The sequence below is a fragment of the Rana temporaria genome, chromosome 1 (genome assembly GCF_905171775.1).
Source record: "Rana temporaria chromosome 1, aRanTem1.1, whole genome shotgun sequence".
Taxonomy (NCBI): Eukaryota; Metazoa; Chordata; class Amphibia; order Anura; family Ranidae; genus Rana; species Rana temporaria.
In genome coordinates this window covers 345,980,889-346,000,398 of record NC_053489.1, presented here as the reverse complement: position 1 = coordinate 346,000,398, position 19,510 = coordinate 345,980,889, and the positions used below count along the sequence as shown (strand labels likewise).

Sequence of the window (19,510 nt, the reverse complement as noted above, 5' to 3'; positions counted from 1 at the left end):
TAGCTGAAAGGCTGCTCTTCAGAGGCTCGTAAAATCTGCGCAGAGTGTAGTGGGCTGTTGGTTTGTCTCAGTAGACAAAATTTATCGGTCACACTGTATCAGGAGAGCCGAGAGGATAGTGAGCCTGTCCCATCCCGGACATCATCCTTTTGAACTGTTGCCATCTGGCAGACGCTTCAGAAACATTAAAATGAGGACAAATCGCTTTAGGGCCAGTTCACACCAGATGCAGTTCTGTTCAGTTCCATGTGCTTTTTTTCTGCACAAAATGCATGCACAGTGTTTTCCATGTATTCCAATGGCTCTGGTTCACACCATGCAGTCAGTTTCCTGGTCAGTTTCTGCATCGGAAATTGACTGCATGGTGTGAACCAGAGCTATTAGAAGACATGGGAAAACACTGTGCATGCATTTTAAGTGCAGAAAAAAAGCGCACGGAACTGAATGGAACTGCATCTGGTGAGAACTCGCCCTTAGGCAAAGTTTTTCCTCAAGAGCAATCAATTAAAGGAACACTAAAGAGAATTTTTTTCTCTCTTGTGTTCATGGACGGACACAACAGCTTATTCTTGACAGTAGGGGTATTAGCCTTCTATAAGGAGAGGACGAGGCAGAAACATGTTAAAGTGTTAAATCAACATTAAACTGTACAGTACCACCCAGGGGGCTGTCCCTCTGGGTACAACCCCTCTCCCTGCATCTGGCAGCTCAGTTTTTTTCTGCTTAGCATAGAAGGACCTGCCTCCCGGTGGGCCCTTTTGGTCCTGTGGATTTTTTTGCTTTTTTCTACCTTTTCTCTACTTTTTTTTTTTTCTCTACCTTTTTGGATCCTGAGATCTATCAACTGCCGGCTGGGTGACGGGCTGGATATCTAGATCCTTGTAGTCTCCCCAGTCCGGCCATCGAGCGTGAGCAGGCCTTTAGCTACGCGCTGGGTCGGCCACGACATGCCCCATTGCTCCAGGGGTGGCCGGTGAGCTACATGCTCCAGGGCACACATATGACCAGGCTATTACTGTCCGTGTCAGTGTGCCGTGGCCGACAGCTACCCCCGTACTGCTTGGGTGGTGGGTCTGTCCGAAATGCATCCAGCAGTCCTTGTAGGTTGGGTAAGTAGTGTTCCGCCTGTTTTGGCGGGTTGGGACAGCTGGGCATTCCTGGGAGGTCGATTAGGGTCTCTCACCCTTCCTTTCCTCTCTCCCTGTCCTCTCCTCCCCATGTGTTGTAGTGGCTGGGCCTTGCTGTGTACTGGCTGGGGGGGGGGCACTGGGAGGGCTCCACTTCTGACTGTGTGCTGCACTATGTATCGGGTCCGCTTTCTGAGGGGGTGTGCTGCTCTGTGTGGGGCCCAGAGTGTTCGCTGCCATTTTTCTCTGAGGTGTCTGGGGCATTTTCTTTTGGTATACAGTGGCATCCATTTTCTTGTGGTCTTAATCTCGTTTTTGGCCTCTAGCGGTGCATATGGCTCTCAGAACGGCACAAACAGAGGAAAAAAAATCACTTCAGAGAGAGTGACACAGGCGGCGGTGTAGGAACACCTCACTCACTGGATTGAGCGGACGGCGCTCTGTGCAGTGCCTGGGTCAGGGTGGTGAATCCTCCGTGGGTCCCCTTGGTTCTGTGCAGCTGGGAGGGTGGACTTTGTGAACCTGGTCTTAGGTCCCTATGGGTGTCAGGCGAGTGGGTCAGCATGGCGCCAGTAGCTGGCGTTTTCTTCCTCGGACATACCTGTATTGGCTACCGGTGCCCCTACACCTGCTGTGCCTGTGGACGCTATGTTGGCAGTCCTGGAAGCTCTTGTTGCTAGGGTGGAAGCGGTGTGCGGGAGCAAGGGTAAAAAAAAGCTCTTGTTGCTAGGGTGGAAGCGGTGTGCGGGAGCAAGGGTAAAAAAAAACTCCCCCCACCATCCTCTGGGGAAAGTTCTAACTCAGATTCGGGCCTGGCTGTGACTTGGGACCCCTTTTCTGAAGTGTCAGAATATGCGGACCAGGACCATTCGGACATTGAGGAGGACTCTGTGTCCGGGTCAGAGCAGGAGAAGGCGCTTGTTGGAGCACTTATCACCGCAGTGCGGGAAACCCTCAAGCTGGAGGATGCAGCTGGGGCATCTACTGAAGTGTCTGTCCCTTTTGGGTCGCACAAACCGACCTGCATTACTAAGCGTTTCCTTATGTATCTTATTTTAAAACGTTTTTATAGACAAGGAATAGGAATGACCGTAGCGGGTCTTTTCGGTCCCAAAACGCATGGCGGCCCGTTACCCTTTTGAAGAGAGCCTTCTGAACAAATGGGCATCTCCTCCGGTGGTGGACCCCCCGGTATCCAGGTTGAACAAGTTCACCACATTTCCGGTAGAGGGGACCCCTGCTTTTAAGGACCCTACAGATAGGAGGTCGGAAGCTGTGACCCGGTCCATGTTCACCATGCTGGGGTCAACCTTATGACCAGTATTGACTGCGGCACTGGTGTCACAGACTCTTACAGAATGAGCAAAATTGCTGCACCGTGAGTTGGAGAAGCAACAGGCTTCCCCGGTCTGTGTGGAACTGGCCGACCAGTTAGTACATGGCCTTAAGTATGTCTGCGATGCAGCCCTGTATACAGTTCCCTTGCTTTCCAGAGCATCAGTATCTACTGTGGTACTACGTCGCCTGATTTGGCTTAAGTGTTGGTCCGCGTACCAGACATCCAAGAAAGCTCTGGCGGATTTGCCTTTCAAGGGTGAGAGGCTATTTGGAGCCTCGCTGGATGACATTCTCAAGAATGCCACTGGGGCTAAGAGCACTCATCCAGAAAGGGTAAGGAGCCACGCTGTAGGCCAGGGCACCCCCTTTTCCGTGCACAAGCGTATTTTTCGCCTGCCCAGAGCTGCAGGTAAGCGTTCCCAGGATGTTAAGGTGCCTGCTGAGGGACAAGGGCGTTCCTGGTTTTGCAAGCCTGCAAACAAATCTGCGACAGCATGAAGGTTTGCACTTGGGTGGGGGGTCGGCTTCGCAAGTTTGCAGCTCAGCGAACTTCCCCGCTTTCGACTAGCGGCTTTGCAAAGTGGTTTACTCGGGGTACAAGATAGTTTCTTTCTTGCCCATCGAACAGTTTTCTCCCCCCCCCCCCCCCCCTACCTTCAGCTTCCTCCGTCTCTTCGGGATTCCCTGTTAAAGCAGTGCAGGAACTGCTGGGGCACGGGGGTGATACTGCCCGTGCAGTTGATGGAAGGGTTTCTGGCTTTCTACTCATGCTGTTTGTAGTCACTAAGAGGGACAGGGTCTGCCCAGTCCTGGATCCCAGGGACCTCACCTGCTTGTAAAGGTTCAGGATGGAATTGGTGCGCTCTGTAGTCGCGGCACTCCATCCGGAGGTTCCAAAGAAGGAGGGGGCCCGACCAATCCTGGATCTCATGGCCCTCAAATGCTTTGTAAAGGTTCAAAAGTTCAGGATGGAATTGGTGCGCTCTGCAGTCGCAGCACTCTATCCGGGGGATTTTCTGGCGTCCTTGGACATCAAGGACGCATACTTGCAAGTCCCCATATTTGTCAGGCATCAGAGGTTTCTCCGCTTTGCGGCCGGGGGACGACCACTACCAATTGTGGCTTTGGCATCGGCACCAAGGGTTTTCACCAATGTGCTCGCCCCAATTTTGGCCTTATTGAGACAGCGGGGAATCGATATTGTGGGCTATCTGGACGACCTTCTTCTGAGAGCTGCGTCAGACTCATAATTAGAGGGGGATGTGGCGATTGCCAGTCAGACCCTTCAAGAATTTGGTTGGGTGCTGAACTTCCAGAAGTCAGTGTTGGTGCCGACTCGGCGCCTGGAATACATAGGCCTGGTCCTAGACTCCTTGGAAGCAAGAGTTTTTCTTCCGATGGACAAATTGAAGACTTTTCAGGCGGCGGTGAAGCTGTTGGCATCCCGCAGATGGTCGTCACTACGTTTTTGCATGCGAGTCCTGGGTCTCATGGTAGCCTCCTTCGAGGCAGTACCATATGCTCAATTCCACACGAGTCTTGCAGCGAGAGATCCTGTCCAAATGGGACGAATCTCCGTTGTCCCTGGATCGTCAGATCTGGGTGACCAAACTGGTCAGGGCTTCCCTGGTCTGGTGGCTGAGATCTCTGGCCCTTCAGTCTGGGAAGTCGTTCCTTCCCTTTCTCTGGATGGTGATAACGACAGACGCCAGCCTGACCAGTTGGGGGGGGAGTCTGGGGTGTTCGGTCGACACAAGGTGGCTGGACGCAGGAAGAATCCCACCTGCCGATCAATGTGCTGGAGCTTCGAGCGATCAGGTATTGCCTCTCCGTATGGTCACAGAGTCTACAGGGGCGTCCGGTCAGGATCCAGTCGGACAACGCCACGGCAGTGGCGTATGTCAACCATAAAGGGGGAACGGAAAGCTCGACTGCATCTTCAGAGGTCGCTCACATCCTGCGGTGGGCAGATTGGAGCGAGCCGGCTTTATACATTCCTGGCGTAGAAAACTGGCAAGCGGATTACCTAAGTCGCTAGATTGTTGGGCCGGAGAGAGTGGTCGCTACACCCGGATGTATTTCAACTCATTTGCCAAAGATGGGGCACGCCAGATGTAGATCCCATGGCTTCTCGACTCATTCGGAAGGTGTTGAGGTTTGTGGCCAGGTCAAAAGACCCCTGGGCAGATGCTACTAACGCGTTGGTGGCTCTGTGGGGGCAGTATCTCACTCACCTTCTCACTCACCTTCTTCACAGTATGCAGACCGAGGGGAATTCCGATGATCCTAATTGCTCCTGATTGGCCGCTGCGTCCCTTGTACGTCGACCTAGTGCATTTGGTGGCGGATGCTCCTTTGGTGTCTACCGATGCGAGAAGACCTTCTGTTGCAAGGTCCCATACTTCATCCTGCTTTACAATCGCTGGCTTTAACGGCATGGCTGTTGAAAGCCAGGTGTTGAGGGACCGAGGCCTGTCGGATTCGGTAATTTCTACCATGTTGAGGGCTCGGAAATCATCCTTTTGGAAGATTTATCATCGGATGTGGAAGGCTTGTGTGAGGAGATGCGGTGGCTTCCACGTGCTTATTCGGTTTCCAGGGTCCTGTTTTTGCAGCGTGGAGTGGACCAAAAGCTTAACTTGTACTATTAAGGGGCAGATTTCAGCTTTGGCTGCCTTCTTTCAACGACCTTTTGGCAGCTCACTCACTGGTGAGTACGTTTGTGCAAAGGGTTCGACATGTGGCCCCTCCGGTCCATCCACCGCTGCCTCCGTGGGACTTAAATTTTGTCCTCTCAGTACTTCAGGAACCCCCTTTTGAAAACATTAGAGAGATTCCCTTGTTGATGCTCTCTAAGAAAGTGGCCTTTTTAGTGGCTATTACGTCGGTCAGATGGGTTTCTGAGCTGGCGGCCTTGTCTTGCGAGCCTCCTTATCTGATTCTCCATAGGAATAAGGCAGTGCTGCGCCCGCAGCCTTCGTTTCTTCCGAAGGTGGTTTCAGCCTTTCATCTAAATGAGGACATTGTACTTCCATGCTTGTGTCCCCGGCCGTCGCATCCCAAAGAGGTTGCGTCACATTCCTTAGACGTGGTGCATGCTCTGCGGTTGTATCTGTCTGATAAGATATAAAATAAAATATCTTATCTCTTCGAGGAGAACGCAGAAACCAGCAAATAACTGGAAATTTGAACCCTTCTCCAATTTACTAAAAAAATATGAGAGAGGGGGGGGGGAGAGAGAGAGGGGGGGGGGGAGAAAGTTTCTACAAGCATTTGAAACCTGGGCAGGTTTTCGTCAGGCAACCTGTGTATGTTTTCACAAAGGTTTGCTGTTAAATAGCATCACATACACATCTGATTTATATCACACTCAGTGTCGAGGGTTAAAATAAAATGCAGGATGCCAGATTTTCATGTTTTATGAGACTATACCTATATTCTCTGTGTGTCAGGTTTTTGCATAATGCCTTCAACAACAAGAACTTGTCATAGGCTAGACATCAGAGGTCCTTGCTGATAGAACAAGGTATCTTGCTGACATGCTGTACCCCGAGGACCCGTGTAGTATACTGTAGATGAGCATTGCTCACCGCCCACGTACACTGCCTTCAGCTAGTATTAAACTCCAACTAAAGAGTTGTTTTTCAGTTTTGAATACAGTAATGATAAGTTATACCTTCTGTCAAGTTTATATGGCCATCTGTGACTCCATTGGAGCGATTTCCCTTCAGTTTTTATCACTCACAGCTATACAAGAAATACGAGGAATAGGGATCACTGGGCGAGAAGACACAGGCAGCAGTAAAGACCTTACACGACTTTTGACCTTTCCTTGCTATTGTATAAAAAATACAATTGTTACATTCTGTCCCAATTGGAGCAATTTATCATCAATCTTTGTTCCTCTGACCCCTATCACTAGGTCAGAAATAAAGGGGAAAACTCCCCAGTGGGTTTACGAATAGCAATAAAAACTTCCCAAAGGCCTTTAACCCTTGTAGGTTCTATGCAGAATTTGGGCTTTATTTCTATTTTTTTATAAATCCATAAATGCATCAAATTGGTCCTGAATGCAAAAATTTGAAGATTTGCTGTGTTACCGTGAAAATTTAGAAAGGGTTATTGTGCCTAAGCGTTACCATATAGGATTGAAGTCCTGAAAATTAGCAGTAAACTTTCTGTTATTTGTTTGCCTTGACGCTCCAATGCTCATAGCCTTTTATCTCTGTATATCTTCAATGTGAGATCTAGGTCACTTTGCCTGACTCCGTTATATTAGATTTGGGTGTCCATTTATGAGACTATGAACAGTGGTGATCCCGAGGATCGCTGCTGATCTCCGCTTATAAACGGTTTATGAAACAGAGCTGATGTCTCCCCCAATCATCTCCACACCGAGAATCCGTCATTGTCTGACACAAACAGCCAGTTTATGAAGCTGCGATCTGAGCACCTTACTGGCGATCTGTGTCAGAATTCACACTCACCGATTCATCAGGAGAATCGGGGAGTGAAGAGAGAATCCCTGGGGAAGCGGGAAGATTATTAACTTTCTTCTATCTCAATCGGACCCCCCAAGGCAGTAACCATGTCCCCCTGAATTTCTGGTACTGAAATCTTGTTAATTCCAACGAGATTCCAGTACCAGGGGGTGTTCTCTACTGTTTGAAGCGTTTGTAGATCGCTTCACTTCATAAAAGGAGAATCGATTTACACCACTTAAGAAACAGGCATCTAGAGGAGAAAAGATCTAGAATAGAGAATAGAGCAGTGGATATTTTCCATTGCTTCATAAACGGACACCTTGGAGTGAGATTTTGTGCTCTCAGAAGCCCTGCCTCTACCAAGATGCCTGCCTCCACCCAGACGCAGTGCACAAGGCATGGTCTGCAATGGGCAAAGAAGAGCTGCAGGGAGGCCATGGATAAAACTGTGGACCGGTCTTTTGCTTTCTTCCTGCTTTATTTTAGAGAATATCATCTACAGGCTTCTTTAACCACTTCAGCCCCAGAAGCTTTTACCCCCTTCATGACCAGGTCATTTTTTGCGATATGGCACTGTGTTACTTTAACCACTTGAGCCCCGGCCCATTTGGCTGCCCAAAGACCAGAGCACTTTTTGCGATTCGGCACTGCGTCACTTTAACTGACAATTGCGTGGTCGTGCGACGTGGCTCCCAAACAAAATTGACTTCCTTTTTTTCCCCCACAAATAGAGCTTTCTTTTGGTGGTATTTGATCACCTCTGCGATTTTTATTTTTTGCGCTATAAACAAAAGAAGGGACAATTTTGAAAAAAAAGCAATATTTTTAACTTTTTGCTATAATAAATATCCCCAAAAAATATATATAACTCCCCCCCCCCCTCATTTTAGGCCGATGCGTATTTTTCTACATATTTTTGGTAAAAAAAATCACAATAAGCATTTTGGTTTGTGCTAAAGTTATAGCATTTACAAAATAGGGGATAGTTTTATGGCATTTTTATTAATATTTTTTTTACTAGTTATGGCGGCGATCAACGATTTTTATCGTGACTGCGACATTATGGCGGACACATCGGACACTTTTGACGCCATTTTGGGACCATTGTAATTAATACAGCGATCAGGGCTATAGACATGCACAGATTGCTATAAAAATTACACTGGTAGTGAAGGAGTTAACCAGTAGGGAGCGCTGAAGGGGTTAAGTGTGTCCTAGGGATGTGTTCTAAATTTGGGGGCGTGGCTACATGTGACACGACACTGATCACCACTCCCGATTTACAGGGAGCTGTGATCAGTGTCCTTGCCACTAGGCAGAATGGGGAAATGCTTGTTTACATCAGCATTCTTTCTCTCTGTGAGATGATCGCAGGTATCCTGCGCGCGCCCACAATGCCGCATCCTAAAGGGGATGTTCAATTTTCCCAGTCGTGCCATTGTGCTGACGTATATCGTCATGCACTAGTCGGCAAGGGGTTAACTGACAATTGCGCGGCCATTCGACGCTGTACCCAAATAAAATTTATGTTCTTTTTTTCCCCCACAAATAGAGCTTTCTTTTGTTGGTATTTGATCACCTCTTTTTGTCTGTTTTTGTTTATAGCGCAAAAAAAAAAAAAAAGACAATAAAAAAAAAAAAAATGTTCCTTTTTTTACTTTCTGCTATAAAACATACCCAATAATTTTTTTTGTTATCAATTTAGGCCAATATGTATTCTGAGATATAGATCGGAACTCTAAGACCCCTTTCACACTTGTGCAACTTCTCCTCCGACTTGGGAATGCAAAGTTGCATAACAAGGCCGTACCTCATGATTTCCAATGAGTACCATTCATATCTGTGCGACTTAAGTCGTACCAAATTCATAGTAGTCCCTGTACTACTTTGGTCTGACTTTGATGCGAGTTGAGGTCCATAGACCTCAAGTTTACACAGGCATTCCCTGAAATTGCGACAAAATCGCGTGACTTTCAAGTCACGGCAGTGTAAAGGGGGCCTAAGTGACACTTTTGTCACTTTTTTTTAGGGACCAGTGACACTAATACAGTGATCAGTGCCAAAAATATGCATAGTCATTGTACTGGCACTGGGAGGGAAAGGGTTAACATCGGGTAAATGTGTCCCTAGGGGGTGTTCGCTAACTGTGTGGGGGGTGCTTGTACTGTAAGAAGACAGATCTGTGTTCCTGCTTAGCAGAAACACAAGATCCCTGTCTTCTCCGGTCACAGAACGGCGATCTGCCTTGTACAATCGCAGCAGGAGCGTGTCGTTGCGCGCGTGTGCTCCCCAGACCTGGAAGAAAAAAAATCAGGTACAGGTAAGAGATTTCGCTCTAAAGGGCCGCCCTGCTTCGATATATGTATGTGCCGAATAGCAGAATGACGGCCGGACGATGGTTCTGCATGGCGATCAGTGGTGGTGTGCTTTACTCTGACACACCGCATCTCCAATCGTGGTAAGGAGCCTGACGGCGGTTCCTTGCCACGTGATCAGCTGTGACCAATCACAGTGAGAACCAGATAGTGCTGGTAAACGTCATTCCTCGGTTTGCACTGACAGGGAGAGTTGATCAGTGTCCTTCAGATGCCAATCAGTAATGCCTGTCAGTAGCTCCTCATCAGTGCTGTCTATCAGTGCTCATTAGCGGTGCCCATCAGTGCTGCATATCAGTGCCCATTAGTGCAGCTTCATCAGTGCCCGTCAGTGAAGGAGAAAACAAAATTTTATAACAAACTAAGAACAAAATTGTATTTTATTTATATTTTTCTATTTCTGCTTTTTTAGTTTGTTTAGCAAAAAATAAAAACCCGAGGTGATTAATACCACCAAAATAAAGCTCTATTTGTGGGAAGAAAATGATAAAAATGTTGCATTACTGCGCACTTGTCATTCAAAGTGCGACAGCACTGAAAGCTGAAAATTGTCCTGGGCAGGAAGGGGGGAAAGTGCCTGGTATTAAAGTGGTTAAGCTGTTAAAATACGAAGATATGAATTGAAGAGCTGTACACATGACTTGTATAACATCAGTATCAATCTTTTCATGCCAGAGGGTGTGTTCATTGCAACATATTGATGACTTGTTTATGATGAACAGTGCCAGGACAAGGTCATCCAGCGCCCAGGGCAAGCATGCCATATTGCACCCACCCCACACATGTTGTGCATTACCAATCCTCTTACCCATGCCTGATAACCAAACATGATCATTATACTTACATATAGAGTGCAGAAGTCAGAATTGGATAAGTTACAAAGAGCAAAAAAAAAAATATTGTACAGGATTTAGGAGAAGATAAACTAGAGAGTGCAGGAGTCAAGAGTGGGAAAAATACCAGAGACCAGGAGTATATACATCAGTACCCCTATGAGGCATTTCACACCTACATAAATACACACACATCCATATAAACCCTTACATATATACATAAAACCACCCGTTTACGTACCTGCATGACACAAGTGTCTCTCTGACTTTCACTTTCATAATAAGGCCCTTTTCACACTGGTGCGTTTTCACTCTGCTTTTCCAGGCAGACAAAAAATATTCCCCATTAAAGTGGTTGTGAACCCTGTACAACCACTTTTTGCTACAAGTAAGCCTATAATAAGGCTTACCTCAGGGCTTGACACATTTTCTTGGAATCTAGGAGCCAGCTAAAAAAGTTAGGAGCCAGGTTGTGTTTTTTTTTTTTTTTTAACAACAAAGCTTTATTTTCAATATAAAAATTGATGGCATGGCACAGTGGTGACAATTGATGGCACAGTGGCTGCGTTTGATGGCATGGCACAGTGGCTGCGTTTGATGGCATGGCACAGTGGCTGCGTTTGATGGCATGGCACAGTGGTGACATGAAGTGGCTATGAAGAAGCACTAAGGCATAGTGCGAAACGTCAGCTTTTCTTTTGTTGCGCTGTTTTTTGCTGTGGCATGTATTTTGTGATTTTTAATTAAAGGAGGAGTTTTTTTGGAGTGCGGCTGTCCCAGCTTTTTTCCTTCATCCTAACCTGCATTTTGATTGCACTGCCTGCACCCTTGGCTCGGACCACAGGAATCAGATTACCTGGTTCTCTTTGAGCGGTTACCCACTCTCTCAGCACAGTGGTGACAATTGATGGCACAGTGACTGCGTTTGATGGCATGGCACAGTGGTGACAATTGATGGCACAGTGGCTGCGTTTGGCATGGCACAGTGGTGACAATTGATGGCACAGTGGCTGCGTTTGGCATGGCACAGTGGTGACAATTGATAACAGTGGCTGCGTTTGGCATGGCACAGTGGTGACAATTGATGGGCACAGTGGCTGCAATTTGAACAATATCAATATGCCTGTGCCCTAACTCAGTGGTGCTAGTGTGAACCATAAGTGCAACAATCCTATAAATTATGGTTTTAAATTAGTCTTTTTGGCTTCTCTTACCATAACCTGCTGTTCGCGCTCTTTGTGATCACGTGACCGCCATGTTTACTCTGCAGCCTCCGGCCAGCTCCTTTCCTGTGGCTCCCCGTGGCAGTGACGTAGGTGGCACCGCCCCCTCAGAGGAATTTCCCAGGCGAGAGGCGGCCGGAGGCGCAGCGCCCGCAGCCTATCTGTGCTCTCTGCTTGTATCATCCCCGACCCCGCACAGCTCGCCTCGCTCCAGCCCCCTTGAAGCATATGGCATGGCACGGCGAGATCGTGGGTGGGGGGATGCGCGGCCGACGCTCACAGGATACCCCAGCTCTGCTGCCATGGGCGCTAGGTCGATAATTCTAGGCGCAACGGCGACCTGGCGCCCGGAATTTGTTGAACACTGGCTTACCTGTAGCTACCCCGGATATCTCCTAAACCTGCACGGTTTAGGGGATAGCCATTGTATCTGCATGTGCCATTGTATCTGCCAATGTGATTGGCACATGCTCACTGAAGCAACAAAACGTACGTGCCGTTGCCTCAGTGAGTGTGCCATTACCCACTGCTTCCCTGCACATTCGCGGGAGTGACGTCATCGCGGCTCAGGCCAATCACAGCGCCGGAAATAGCTCAGGGAGCGATGACGCCGCCCCAAGGCCTTTTGTCTTGCAGTTTTTTTGGGGTTTACAACCACTTTTAAATCTTATGCAACTGTTCATACTGCAGGCACAGTGCACCTTGAAAAGTCCTGCAGGCTGCATCTTTTCTGCAGTTTTTAAAAGCACACCAAAAAGGCACCTGCTATTGTAAAGTCAGTAGGAAGGCATCAGTGTGAAAGGTAAGTAATAAGGTATAAATACTTAAAGGAGCTCCAGTCTCCCCCCCAAAATACTGTAGCTGATGACTTTTAATATAAGGACCGTTACCTGTCCAGGGATCTAGCGATGTCAGCACCTGAGCCAATTCTTCAATCGGCTTTGGGTGCAGGCGCTGGACATTTTAGGTAAGGGAAACCGGCAGTGAAGCCTTCCGGCGGTGAAGGGGCCAAACATTGTCTTAGATTGCTGTGGCGGCCTGGTACACACGCTTTTTTTTTTATTTTTTTCATTCATTAAGTGAGCTGTATGAGAACAAGCTAACAGATTCCTGCATTCACACACGTGAATGCAGGAATCCCCAATGCCCCCTGCTAAGACATTTTATTCTGACAGCTGGGCCTCTAAACTGTTAGCGTACACCCATTGGCACTGATTGGCTGCAAGCCACTGATTGAACCTTTTGAGAGAAGCCGATCTAACGGTCCCCTTCTGTCTAACAGGAAAGTTTGGACAGTCCCTACTGAACTGGACTAATTTTGAGCTGTTTGCAACCAGCTTTACCTTATTCCCTGCTCCAGCAGGTTTCGTCTTGTGCTGTGAATGGTCCCCCACGCTTACTGTGTAAGTTGTGACTGGCTTCCTCATTGCACCATACAGGGTTAATGTTCCTGTATGGTATGTGATGATGTCAAAGCCTTGGGTGGAGGAGAACACTGTAGCTGGCGTATGGAAACAGGTAAGTGAAATATAACCCCCCTACTGCAAGGGTGGAGTTTTTTTTTACTTTCCTGGAGTTGGGCTGCAATTAGTCCTTTGATATCTTTATTCTGGCCTGGGGCGAGCTCAGGTGTCTGCTGGGTCAGAATCGATTATCGGGACTGCAGTGTTCTCTTTGTGCTCTGCCCACCTGTACTGCCACTCTTTCTTACCAGAACCAAACACAGGAGGCAGCATTCTTCTCCTTTCTGTAAAGGGGTGTGGTTACTTCCGCAAAGAGGAGGCAGGCATTGTGTACGCGCGCAAAGGGTGGTGTGACAAACTGAGTAGTTTGTGGACAGATTCTTCAGCATGCTGGCAACCCGGTGCCCCCTCCCACTTTGCGCCCAGGGCAGTTTTTCCTACTGCCCCTCTCTTGTACCCACCCTGGTGATTACATGTAGAAAATTCACAGCTTTCTGCTTTATTGGCCATCTCGATCACCATTTACTGAACAGACATTTTGAATTTATTATCACATTGTGGGTTAGTGAGCTAGTCTATTTGCCCTAGTCTTTTTGCCCTCTTTCCTTTTTTGGGCACAGCTTCCAGAGTTTATTTCCGCTATAATTGCAGTGTCTGCTATATTGGTATTGTCCTCCTGCAGACGACCCTAGTTTGCACTGCCTGGGGAAAACGATCAAGCCTTTTCCCTCATTTTATATGAGAGTACATAGGATACAAGCGTGCATGTATATGTAAAAAATCTTTATTTTTGTGGTCAGATCATTATTAAATGTCCAGCTGCCATTTTCTTTATGGACCCTTTGAGGCATAAAAGTTTTCTTTGATTCTGTCTCTTGAAAGATTCTGTAACACCACCATTATTTTATATTATGTTTTGATCTTGGCTGAGTATAAAGACTTCTTGCATAATATAGATCTGTCGGAATTGAGACATGTATTCTGAACGTACGGTGAAAAATAGAAAACTAGAATATCCTTAAGCTCCATCCAAGAGATGACAAATGGCATTAACAGCCTTGGTGCCTGTGCAGCTTCTCATCTTTCTTAATAATATTGCCCTGGAAAGCCTCATTAGGATTTTGTATATGTGTCTTCATTCTTGTTGTGACATACTCCTTCTGCGTGGATTTTCTGCCTCTGAGACCACCTTTCAGCATTCTAGATGATTCTGAACGCTGCTTGTCACATTGGGAACAGTTTCCATTGATTTCTAGTCACAATCTGATAATTGTTTTTCTTTTATTCCTGAAAGATCAAAGATTGTATACAGCATTTGAGGCAAAGCACCATGAAAAGAATGGTCTTGTTGCAAACCTTGGTTGCTCCCGATTTTGTTTTGTCACTCTATGTGATGTATTTTTATTTTCAGTGATTCTTATTGAAGCAGTCAGTTTAAAGGGCTAGTATACTTCTAGGGCACTTATACTTTTGTACAAGCATTATCATCTCCTGACACTTGCAGTTTAGCTTTACCTTTCAGGCTGTGGATGAAATTTATATTGCCCTTGTGTTGCTTAAAGTATTTGTGAACCCATATTTAAAAGACTATGCCAGCCCCTCTATTAGAGGCTATCATAGCACACTATTGTTCTAAATACCGATTCTGAGCTGTCTTCAGGCCAGGCACAGGACGAGCCGCGATCTCCCTCTGACATCAGCCGGAGAGATCACGTGGCTTCGGGTCTCCTCCCGCAGAAGCTCTGTCTCACAGCTGTAAAGCGGCCGCGAGTCACGTGACCGGCCTGAAGACAGCTCAGAATCCTGTATTTTGATCACTCGTTTTTTAAAACCCCTTACATAGTGTGCTATGCCAGCCTCTAATAGAGGGACTGACGGTGACAATTTTAAGAATGGCGGGGAGCGGAAACAGACACACAGAGGGAGATGACAGGCAGGAAGGAGGGCGAAGGGACGCAATCGGACCACAGTGGTCAGGGCGGAGCAGCCCTAATTTTCGTGGTCAGCGCAGAGAGGGCATACAGGAAGTGGCAAGTTCAGGGTGTGTGTTTTTTTTTTTTTTTTTTTTTTACAGTTTAGAGGGGGGCAGATTACACAGCACTGTGTTGTGGAAGCTATAGTAGTACACATTATTATTATTATTATTATTATACAGGATTTATATAGCGCCGACGCAGCGCTTTACAACTTGAGGGTAGACTGTACATATACAATACAGTAGGAATCAGAGGGCCCTGCTCACAATCAGGAGATAATCAGACAGATTGGGGTAGAGCATTCCAGAGGATTTGAGAGGCTCGGAAGAAGTCCTGGAGGCAAGCATGTGATGAGTTGAGCTTTAAAATGGTTCTAAAGCCTAAAGATTTTTATTTATTTATTTTTACCTTCATGCATTCCTTGCATGAAGGTAAAAAATGTTCTTGTACCTGTATTGCCCCCCACTATGGACGCAGGCAGAGCAGCTTGAGATTGGACCTGCAAGTGTGTGATCATAGCAAGCTGCTTCCTATGGTAGCACATGGAAAGAGGAGGAGCAAATGGCGCCAGTAGAAGAGAAGGATAACATGTTTGTAAAGTCAATTTTGTTTAGTAAATAACAATCACCTTAAGCTGTACATATCTGCTGTAAAGAAATGTGAATGATTTTCCACTTATTGTAATCCATATAGCAATATATTTACATTTTAGCCCTGCTCTGGAGAATTTCAGTGTGCCCCTGCTCGGCAAAGCCCTGCCTTGAAAATAGGCTGGTCCATGGTCCCGGACATGCAGAGCAGTACAGACCAGCCAAAGAAATGAGTTAAAGCGGGGGTTCACCCTTAGAGGGTACTTTTTCCCCTTAGATTTCTGCTCGTTTTCTCTAGGGGAATCGGCTATTTGTTTTAAAATATGTGCAGTACTTACCCGTTTACGAGATGCATCCTTTCCGTCGCTTCCGGGTATGGGCTGCGGGAATGGGCGTTCCTTCTTGATTGACAGGCTTTCGAGAGGCTTCCGACAGTCGCATCCATCGCGTCACGATTTTCCGAAAGAAGCCGAACGTCGGTGCGCAGGCGCAGTATAGCGCCGCACCGACGTTCGGCTTCTTTCGGCTACGAGTGACGCGATGGATGCGACCGTCGGAAGCCTCTCGGAAGACTGTCAATCAAGAAGGAACGCCCGCTCCCGAAGACCCATACCCGGAAGCGACGGAAGAAGATGCAGCTCGAAAACGGGTAAGTACTGCTCATATTTTAATACAAATAGCCGATTCCCCTAGACCGAACGAGCAGGAAGCTAAGGGGAGAAAAAAAAAAAATTAACAAATGGGTGAACTCCCGCTTTAAGCAAATGCACATTCACAGTAGGTGTAGCGCCTGGCTGGGACCTAAAAGTGAAAATGTGTGGGATAATTTAATTGCAGAAGAAATCCTGCAACTTCCCTGTGTGCTCCAATCGGCCACAATTCAAATATGAATGATGGGAGAATGAGTCATTAGAATGCATTGAAAATAGTGTACGAACTGAAAAAAACACTGTTAACTGGGAAATGGTTGCATTCATTTTGTTTTCTGAATAGTGAGATACACCTGCAAAAGGAAACCTGTGGTTTGAGAAATATGAAGACTACTATGGCTGACCGCACCTTATAAATTCACTTGCTACATATTTAATTTTTGGTTGGTTACTTAAAGTATTGAAGTTGAAGGATTGGTGTGGCTTTTTTTTTAAGAGGAGGTCAGCCTTGGCAGCCTCCATGTTTTTTTTTGTTTTTTTTTGGCACAGATTTAATTTAATGCTCAATATATGGAAGGAAAGAAGTGTTTTTCCTAAACACTACCCAATGCAGCATTACTTTGCCATAAGAAATCAAGTATAAAATAACAATGTTGTTTAGATGCACTTGCAACTAAGTAGAAATATTTAATGCTGGAATTATAAATGGTTAATGTTCATTCTTTCTTGCATTTCTTCTTTTTCAGTTTGCAATTTTATGTCCCATGAAAAATGCTTAAAACACGTGAAGACTCTGTGCAGCTGTATGGCTCCAACTTTAGTGCGGGTAAGTAATCATTAGCACCCTTTGTTTAGTCTTTTATTTATTTATTTTTTATTCTTATTAATGCATCTTGGGTTAATCTAATAACATCTTTCAATTTTTGAACAAGCACATTCTGGCTTTTGTAATCAGGAATACAAAAACACATTGACAAAGTACAAAAATAATGAACTAACGCAATCCCTGTTCAAATGTGAAGTTTACAGCCCTACACCCTATTTATCACATCGTGAATGGTTAGGCCTCGTGCCCACGGGCGTTTTTACAGCTGTTTTAGGAGTGTTTTTTTTACAGCTTAAACACGCCTCTCCATGATATTTTATGTCCTGATGCGCGCACACACAGACGTTAATGAGCTGTAAGTGGCGAAGGCGTTTTTAAACTCCAAAAAAACCCAGGACCAGCACGTTCTGAGGTTTCAGCGCTAGAACTGTAAAAACGGCAGACGCCGGTAAAAGCCGCTAAACATAGTTTAACGTTGTATACAGAGGGTTAAGCCTCGTCAGGCATTTATCTGTCTCTATTCAAAATCAATGGTTCCCTTTGGGAGCCCATTGATTTGAATAGAAGTCACACCAGAAGTCGAATCAGATGATCCGACTTGCGGTACAACTTGTGTGCTGAGGATCTTGCATGCAGCCCGGCAGGTCAGGAAAGCACCGCCCCCCCCCCCCCTCCTGGACCATACCAGGTCACATGCCCTCAACATGGGGGGGTGGGTGCTTTGGGGCAGGGAAGGAACCCCACGCCAACCCCACACAAAATTTAGGCCATACTAATGCGTGGCTCTTGTGCAGAAGATAAGAGAAGGAAGCAGGAACAATTTGGAACCTCGTAGTAGAGAGCCATTCCATTTTGTGGATCTGCAGACCAGAAGATATTCTTATTCCCTGGATTTTCCTCTCACTGCAGAGATACTCCCAACATTGGAAGTAGGCTGTGGCAGTACCACCACATGAGCATCAGTGTAATTTGTTGGTGGCACCTCTTTGCTGCTGATGGACCTGTATTAGCAGTGTTTGGTTATGATGAGGCCTCTGGACTGCTGCTGTCAATGTTCATGCCAAGGTGGATCACCGTCAAAGGACCAGGAAAATCGTCAAGTGCTGCAGCACCCTAGAGGGACAATACATTTCTTTTCAAGATATAGGACTATAGATGGATAGTTAAGGGAGATGGATGGGTACATGTGGATTGACATTCCCTTCATTGGTGTCTTCCATCGTTGATGTCAGAGACCACAGTAATGACCCCCCCCCCCCCCCGCAGTGGTGTCAGACTCCAATCTTTGGTATCAGAGACTGCAATAATAATGGTATGCTGGTGACAGCAATAACAAAAATCATATTAGCTGTCTGTTGCAGTACTATTTAATATTTTCTATACCTGCTAGTTTATATACCTGCTGAGTGGCCAAATCCAAAAACACAGATTTGGCATACCTGCATGTCCCTATATTTCCTGCTCATCAAAAGTTTCTGCGGTTCGAATTGGAACAACAGCATTTCCAGTTTGTAGCCCTGCCCTACGGCTAGCCACAGCACCTCAGGTGTTCACCAAAGTGCTGGCCCCACCTCTAGCCAGGTTAAGGGCATAACAATCGTAGCGTACCTAGACGATCTATTACTTATAGATCAATCGGTGACTCGTTTGGAGCAAAACTTGCGCACTACAACCAACTATCTGAAAGCATTAGGTTGGATTCTCAACCTAGGGAAATCTTCCTTAACCACTTCCTTACTGGGCACTTAAACCCCTTCCTGACCAGAGGACTTTTTGCGATTCGGCACTGCGTCGCTTTAACTGACAATTGCGCGGTCGTGCGACGTGGCTCCCAAACAAAATTAACGTCCTTTTTTCCCCACAAATAGAGCTTTCTTTTGGTGGTATTTGATCACCTCTGCGGTTTTTATTTTTTGCGCTATAAACAAAAATAGAGCGACAATTTTGAAAAAAAATAAAATATTTTTACTTTGTTGCTATAATAAATAGCTCAATTTTTTTTTTTTACGTTTATTTTTTTATCCTCAGTCTAGGCCGATACGTATTCTACATATTTTTAGTAAAAAAAAAAAAAAATCGCAATAAGCGACTGGTTTGCGCAAAAGTTATAGCGCCTACAAAATAAGGGACAGAATTATTATTATTTTTTTTTTTTTTTTTTTACTAGAAATGGCGGCGATCTGCGATTTTTATTGGGACTGCGACGTTATGGCGGACACATCGGACACTTTTGACACATTTTTGGCGCCATTCACATTTATACTGCAATCAGTGCTATAAATATGCACGAATTACTGTATAAATGCTTTTTTTTTACTAGAAATGGCGGCGATCTGCGATTTTTATTGGGACTGCGCCGTTATGGCGGACACATCGGACACTTTTGACACATTTTTGGCGCCATTCACATTTATACTGCAATCAGTGCTATAAATATGCACTAATTACTGTATAAATTTTTTTTTTTACTACAAATGGCGGCGATCTGCGATTTTTATTGGGACTGCGACGTTATGGCGGACACATCGGACACTTTTGACACATTTTTGGCGCCATTCACATTTATACTGCAATCAGTGCTATAAATATGCACTAATTACTGTATAAATGCTTTTTTTTTACTAG

General features: G+C 46.0%; 1 protein-coding gene across 2 annotated transcripts in view; it reads left to right on the top strand.

Annotated features, from left to right (window-relative positions):
* The window catches only part of DGKQ (diacylglycerol kinase theta), a 224,149-nt gene that overhangs the window by 52,481 nt on the left and 152,158 nt on the right, over positions 1–19,510 (top strand). For both annotated transcript variants that reach the window (XM_040361947.1, XM_040361938.1), the window contains exon 2: positions 16,806–16,885. In XM_040361947.1, the coding sequence (XP_040217881.1) occupies positions 16,806–16,885 (80 nt within the window). The remainder of the gene's footprint in view (positions 1–16,805; positions 16,886–19,510) is intronic.